This window comes from Lolium perenne, chromosome 6, assembly GCF_019359855.2.
Source record: "Lolium perenne isolate Kyuss_39 chromosome 6, Kyuss_2.0, whole genome shotgun sequence".
NCBI lineage: Eukaryota > Viridiplantae > Streptophyta > Magnoliopsida > Poales > Poaceae > Lolium > Lolium perenne.
In genome coordinates this window covers 41,518,982-41,526,086 of record NC_067249.2, presented here as the reverse complement: position 1 = coordinate 41,526,086, position 7,105 = coordinate 41,518,982, and the positions used below count along the sequence as shown (strand labels likewise).

Below are 7,105 nucleotides of genomic sequence, written 5' to 3'. Positions count from 1 at the left end.
ATGGAGGGGGGCCATGGCGGCCCTCCTCGGCCTCCCCTTTTGGATGGCTCCGTCATCTGAGAAAATAGGAGTTTCGGTATATTTTCCGTCAATTGTTGATATTCAGAATATTGTATCCTGACGGTGCTTTTTTCCAGCAGAATTCTGACTCCGGTGAGTAAGTCTCCAATTATTATGAAACATGCAAAATAGGTGAAATAACATAAGTATCATCTCTAAATATGAAATATATCAATGAATAACAGTAAATTATGATATAATATAGTGTTGCAAAATGGACGTATCAGGTGGGAAAGGAAGAATGCCAGGGAGGCTCCTAGGGTTTCTCCACCGGTTGGGCCGCGGGCTTGGTGGGCTGTATGGCCGGAAGTTTGGTCGGTTGGCTGGATGGTTTTCCTTTTTCTGTTTTTATTTCCTGGTTGTTTTAAAGCCATTTTAAAAATAGTTTTATGAACAAAAAAATACCAAAAAATATAGTTTTACTTTGGCAATAAAGAGGAAATAATTTTTCTCTGCGGTATTATAAGTTGATGCAGTGAGAGCCCCACAAGTTAATCTCCTTAAAAATAACATCTTGTGTTTGAGTTTTTTTTCTCCCAGTGCAACGCACGGGCACTTTTGCTAGTATATATTAATATGGGCACTAATCAAATGTTCAAAATACATTATGGATGCACAACCAGAAAAAGAAAAAATACAGGTTCCTTCACAGTGATCACTTCCTCCTGGCTGAGCGGAAACCATCCCCAAAGACAACACCTGGAATCCATATTCTCCAAAAGCGATGCTTACATGAAGGGAAACTGTATAAGGACTGTCGTCGCACAATCAAAGACCTTATGTTTTTACCCTCGAGAAAGTACAGGCTCTAAAAAAACATGTATTTACCCTCGAGAAAGTACGGGCTCTCAAAAAAAGCCTTCAACAAAAGGTCATTGCCAAGTACATCCAATTAAGGTGAGACCTTACATTTTCACCCTGAAAGAAAAGACTCATACCCCTCTATCGCTGCCACCCCGACTTGCCGAGTATGCTACTGCAAGTCACAAAACACCAGGCTCATGGCCTCACGGGTAAAGTGTTCAAAATGGACGAGGATAGCCCCGGAGGACATGACATAACAAAAACATGGGAAGCAAAGTCTTCATCGCCTCCAAGACCTGTTCCACCATTATGCGTCCACAAATCGCAGCTGCCATGACATTCTCCGCCAATATCTACACCATGGAAATTGAAACACCGACATGTCCCATGGTGTCAATAGGAAACAAAGCTTCCTGGCACGCCTTCCTAAAGTCACATGGGTTGATAATAAGGACGCGCACAACCGGATCCCATCCTATGTAAAGATCAAGGTGCTCCTTACGCCAATCCGTGAAGATATCATGAGTAGAAGTCCATAAATCATTGGCAGCTCGATCGAAGAGGACCAACATCACGCAGATCAGCCACTTGGCGGGACAAAGAACACTAGTGTTGATGCCATTATTCCATCTAGGACCTCGGTATTGCACTCCGCTAACCACATGTGCGCCTAGCGCAACGGCTGCAGGAGCAAGCAACTTTTGGGCCAAACTCCGGCGCCGCCCAAAGCGGCTGATGCCTACTCCTCGTCTCCATGGCACCGCCCGTGATCCAGTCTCTGATGCGAATGCCCGAGTCCCCTCGACTTCTCTGGGAGAAAGGACCGACACCACGACCATGGGCCAGCAAAAGCGGCGGAGAGGGACGCGCTGGTGTAGCCCCTGGCAGCGCTAGGGTTTCTCCCCCGTGTCGCCAGGAAGGAGACACCACATAAAATGCCTCTGGTCTTGTCTCATTTCCGATTCCATTGTAGCAGACGTGCTACAATATAGAGTACTGGTACATGTAAGAGCTCTTATTATGATTCATGGCTCATCTAATAATAGAACCATGCAGATCCAATGTTGGAATCATAAAATTCGTAGATTGCATCAACTCCTTCGTGGATGGGCTGCCAACAGTACCAGTGGGGATTTACAAGAAAGCAAGGAAAATGTTATCTTATATAATTGATTAATTTCATAAGATAGATAAAAGCAGAGTGCCATCTGGACATGATAATGAGGTTAAGAACCAATCAGATGAGCACAGAGTGAAACCTTTATGTGAGGAAGAAATTAAATGGTATCAAAGGTCTCAAGCCTAGTTCATCTTGGAACAGGATAATAATGTGAGACATTTCCTTGCAATATAGAAATGAACACATTATTCTACTTGACTAAGATGCATGTAAAAATACAAGGGAAGTATCCTTTGAAAAAAATTGTCATTGACTATTATAAGAACCTTTTTGGAGCTCAAGAGTGCACTCTTACTGGATGAATTTCATATTGGTGATATTCCTCAAGTTTTAGAGGAAGAGAATGCAATCTTGACAACTTCATGTATGAATGACGAAGTTAACGAAGTAATCTTTCAAATGGAACATAACAAATTTCCATGCCCAGATTGGTTTCTGGCATGGTTCTATCAAAAAATTTGGGATGTAATAAAAATATTTGTTTCGGTTGTTTCTTGATTTTCACAACGGTGATCTATAACTATTTAAACCGGACTTTGGGGAGATAACGCTTTTAGCAAAAAACAATATATGCCATTTTGCCTAGCAAATCTTAATTTTTCACAAAGCTTGCAAATAATCTTTCGAATAGTGTTATTGATAATGTAGTATGACTTCCTAAATCAGCATTCATGCAAGGTAGAAACATTTTTGCTGGAGTAGCCATCTTGCCTGAAAACAGTCGACGAATTGCATCGCGAAAAGCTAAAGCCTAAATGGTGTGATTTTTAAAATTGACTTTCAGAAAGAATATGATGAAGTAAATTGATCCTTTCTTCTATAACAAGACAAATGAAAGGATTCCGTCCTATTTGGCGCAAGTGTATTGAGCATTATATGTGTGTCTAGAGGAAGTGTGGCTATTTCTGACTTAGACTAGTCACAATGCATAGTATCATATAGAAGTATCATGCGTATGATACTACTACATGTTACTATCTCCACAATGCATGGTATCATATAGTAGTATTATAGTCTCCATATATTAATTGTTTTGTAGAATCTCAATGCAAATATGTGTACAAGATTTACTTGATATTATTTTTCTAGTAGTATGTGCTATGATACGGTATCTATCTATGATACTAGTACACACTATCTCATCCTTAGTTGCACTGCCACATCAGCATTTTGCATGCATGGAATGCATGATACTACCTATGATACTCCCATTGTGGGTAGTCTTACAATCTTACAGTATGCGAACGACAACGACATTAAGTTTATGGAGCATGATTTGGAATAACTAGCGACCGTGCTTTGAGATTTCCGATGCCACGCGCCAGTCATTGAACAGGGTCCAAGCCAATCAGCTCGTGGACAAGCAAAGTTCGATAATTTTTTCTTCCCTATACTTGAGAAAATTTATCTCAAGAGGAGATGGGGTGGGATGAGGACATTCCTACTTTAATTACTTAATTTCTCTTCACCAGACCAATCTTAGACTCTCAGAATTTCTTAATACATAATAAAGATAAAAAGGACAATGTACCAAAATAATCTAGAACTATTACAACAGGAGGGCTGCCGCAACATTCTTCTACCAAGTCAAAAAGGACAATCAGCCTAAGGGTGAGGAATGCTCAACATCCCAGCTCTCGCACCATTTCCGTGGCCAGCCAGCGCAATCTGGTGAAGAATTGTAGCTGCTTCAATCAGCGCCTCATTGTCCTGAACCTGACAAACGCATAAATGGCACAACTAAATCACTAAAACTGAATGTAATTATTACAGAGTACACAAGGCATGCAAAGAACAGGGAACGGGCAGCTCAGCTGCAGATGTAGCAACTCACATCGCTGGAGTCCATGTCCTTGAGCAACTCGTCGACCTGCTGCCCCTCCGCCATCGAGAGATCCTGCTGTTGCGTACCTGGGATGACGACGCTGTCCAAACTGAAGTTGGTGACAGCGCTCGCGCCGTGCAGCTTGACGGCGGCGGCGTCGTACGCCCTGGCGGCCTCCTCGGCGGTGCCGAAAGTGCCGAGCCATGTCAGGGCCGGCCCCTTGGACTCCCTGATCGCCGCCCCGTACCTCCCGTTGCTTCTCCGCCGCACGCCGCGAAACTTGGACCTGTTCTTGTTCTTCCCCGCGCCGGGCAGCTTGACGGCGGCGGCGGCGCCGTATGCTTTGGCGAAGGCGTACACCCTGGCGGCGTCTTCCACTTTGGCGAAGGTGCCGAGCCACACCTGGGTCCGGTCAGAAGGAACCCAGATCGACGCCGCGTACGAGCCGCTCGGTAGCCGGTACACGCCGCGGAACTCGGTTTGGGCATTCGACTGCGGCCTAGACGACCAAGGCGTCTTCTTCCTCCTCCATTCCTGAATTTCAACGTGCGCGACAGGGGTCACACTCATGCCGGCGCTCTCTTGGGGGCACTCCACCGTTGCTGGACTGGACTGGACTGGTCAAGAAGAGGCAGGATTGAGGGAAATCTTGGGCGAGCTCAGGGAGGAGGATGGAGTGAGTCAGTAGACGATGTGGAGGAGCCTCTGCAGACTGCAGCTAGCTGGGGAGAGACAATGTTCCTTTCCTACTGGGGTGCGGTGCTCCATCTGCTGCCGTCTACCGTCTTCGTGATCTGTGCACAAAGACGTTGTTTTTTGTTTTGAGATTGTGCACAAGGAGGGTTGCAATGCAAGATTTCCGTGGATACAGTAACTCTACTCGGCACTCTAAAGGCTGGTGCCAATGCATCACCCCACTCTCACCCGCCACGTCAGCTTTTTCCCTCACTCTCACCCCAGGGTGCCAATGCACGGGCTATAGTGCCATCTCTCATTTCTCTCTCCTCCACATCACCATTTCTTTTTCACATTAAGTTATTTCACTCGATTTTTTTTTTGACATTCAAAATAATGCAAGAAAATTATTTTATTCAACTTAAAATGTTACCGATTACATAATAATTAATAAAATTGCATAATAAATATTAAAAATTACATAATAAATAAAAATTCTACTCCTCTTCCTCTTCTTCCTGCTCCTCCTCCTCGTCGTCATCATCTTCCAGACTAAGCTCTTTTTCCACCATCTTGATGGCCTTCGCATGTTTGCGCTTTTCTGCTTCGTTCATGTCGGCGGTTGATCGGTCTTACATTTTGTTCCATTGCTTGAATAGCTTAGCCTTCACTAAATTCTTCATCATGTTCCTCATCGTGAAGGATTTACTTCCTACCTCACTGCTTGATGAGGTTTCCTTCCCCTTCCTCCTACCCTTACGTGCCGCGGCCTTGGCCCTATCGCGGCCCGTTGGACGCTCTTCCTCCGTGTCGCCTGTCGCGTCGCTAGAGCTGTACTCACCAGAAAGTCCTAGACGGCTTCTCTTGGAAGTGGAGTCGGTTCCACTACCAGGACCATGTTGTCCTTTCCACTTCGCTTCATTGCGAACAGCTTGCCACCAGTGGTGCCGTCTGAGCAGCTGAGTCACTCTTTTGTCATTCGCGTACCTCTCCATTGCCGCCTTCATGACCATATCATCGTCTGCTCCACTCTGAAGTAACGCTGATTCTTGGATGTGGAATGCATTGAACAGGGACACCTCCTTGTTGTAGGCGTTCCAATGATCCTTCAGCTGCTTCGAGGTCCGATGACGGGCAGGATCCGAGGTAGAGTTGAAGGTTGCAGCTATCTGACCCCAAAAACTAGTGCTGGTCTTGCAATTACCGGCAACAAAGTCTTTGGAGTTAAAAAGCCAAGCATTAACCTACCCCGAAATAGATATTGTTAGTGACAAATCCAAGCAATAACCAACCCCGAAATAAATATGTGATGGGTAAGTAAAGTACCAGTTTTTCCTCTTCCGCTACTGTCCAGTCAAGCCTCTTTGGACGCGGTTGACGCGGTGGTACGATTGTTTCCGCGGCATCGAACTCCAAGCTTGGAGCACTGGCTTCAGGAGGTGGTGGGGGGTATGGACCATATGGCGCGTATGGATACGGAGGCGCAGGGTATGAACCATATGGCGGGTAAGGAGGTACAGTGCCACTCCCACTACCTGTAGGTGGAGCATGTGGCGAGGTGGTTGGGGGTATGAATACGGAGGCGGAGGGTATGAACCATATGGCGCCGGAGGTGGAGGGTATGAACCATATGGTGTGCCGGAGGAGTATAAAACTCGGGGAAGCGGCTCAGAACCGACATTGGTGCGACGATGTGTCGGAGAGACATCATCTAGGTGTATTGGTGACCCGTCGGCCCCCAATAGATCCGTGAACGAGGACAAATCTGGTGGAGTCCAACCGGACATGGTGGAGAAGATTTGAGAGAGTGAAGGAGATGAAATGGGTGTGGAGTGAGTGAAACCATATGGGGGTATTTATAGGGGGTGGGGATGAAATTTTAGGGTTTTTTTGGCTTTTTTTTGGGGGTTTTTTGAACCAGCAAAGGATACCCCAACGGCTAGCTGACGTGGACGAATCAGAACACGCCACGTCAGCTAGCCGTTACGCCCTCTCGCCCCTCTCCCGCCCGCCTCTCGCCCGTCTCTCGCCTCGCTGTCGCCCCGCGCCGCCCGCCTCTCGCCTCGCTCTCGCCTCCCTCTCGCCCCCAACGCAGGCGGTAGCCGGGCGGGAGGGGGCGATACCGCCGGGCGCCCGCGCCGCCGCCTCCCTCTCTCGTCTCGCCCCACTCCCGCCTCTCTCCCGCCCCGCGCCGGGCGATAACGCCCCCACTCCCGCCCGCAATGGCACCAGCCTAAAACAAGAAAACTTTGGCTCGGACCTCCGAGTCTGCAGTTTGTAATATTTCAGTTAGTGTTATCCCGGGCTCTATCTGGGACGAACTTTGTAATGATTTGAGTTGATAAAAAAAAACTCTACTCGGCACCATGCAGAACGCTTGCAATGTTTTTTTTCTTTTGCAGCATAAACAATGCCTGGTTTGATATTTTTAGACGCAACGACTAAAACCAGTCACCTACTTGATCAAACATGGCCTGGTCGCCACATCCACATGACAAGTAAATTAAAACATTAACTCTCCATGGTCCAAACAAGTTGTTGTAGATTTAGGCAAAATGTTG

At 46.6% G+C, this 7,105-nt stretch overlaps 1 protein-coding gene across 1 annotated transcript; it reads right to left on the bottom strand.

Annotated features, from left to right (window-relative positions):
- Nucleotides 1-3,523: 3,523 nt before the first annotated feature.
- LOC127309699 (ethylene-responsive transcription factor ERF110-like) lies at nucleotides 3,524-4,597 on the bottom strand. Its single transcript, XM_051340450.2, has 2 exons — nucleotides 3,879-4,597; nucleotides 3,524-3,760 (listed from the first exon to the last, which is right to left on the bottom strand). The coding sequence occupies exons 1-2, from the start codon at nucleotides 4,437-4,439 to the stop codon at nucleotides 3,650-3,652; spliced, it is 672 nt and encodes a 223-aa protein (XP_051196410.1). The 5' UTR covers nucleotides 4,440-4,597; the 3' UTR covers nucleotides 3,524-3,649.
- Between the last annotated feature and the right edge of the window lie 2,508 nt (nucleotides 4,598-7,105).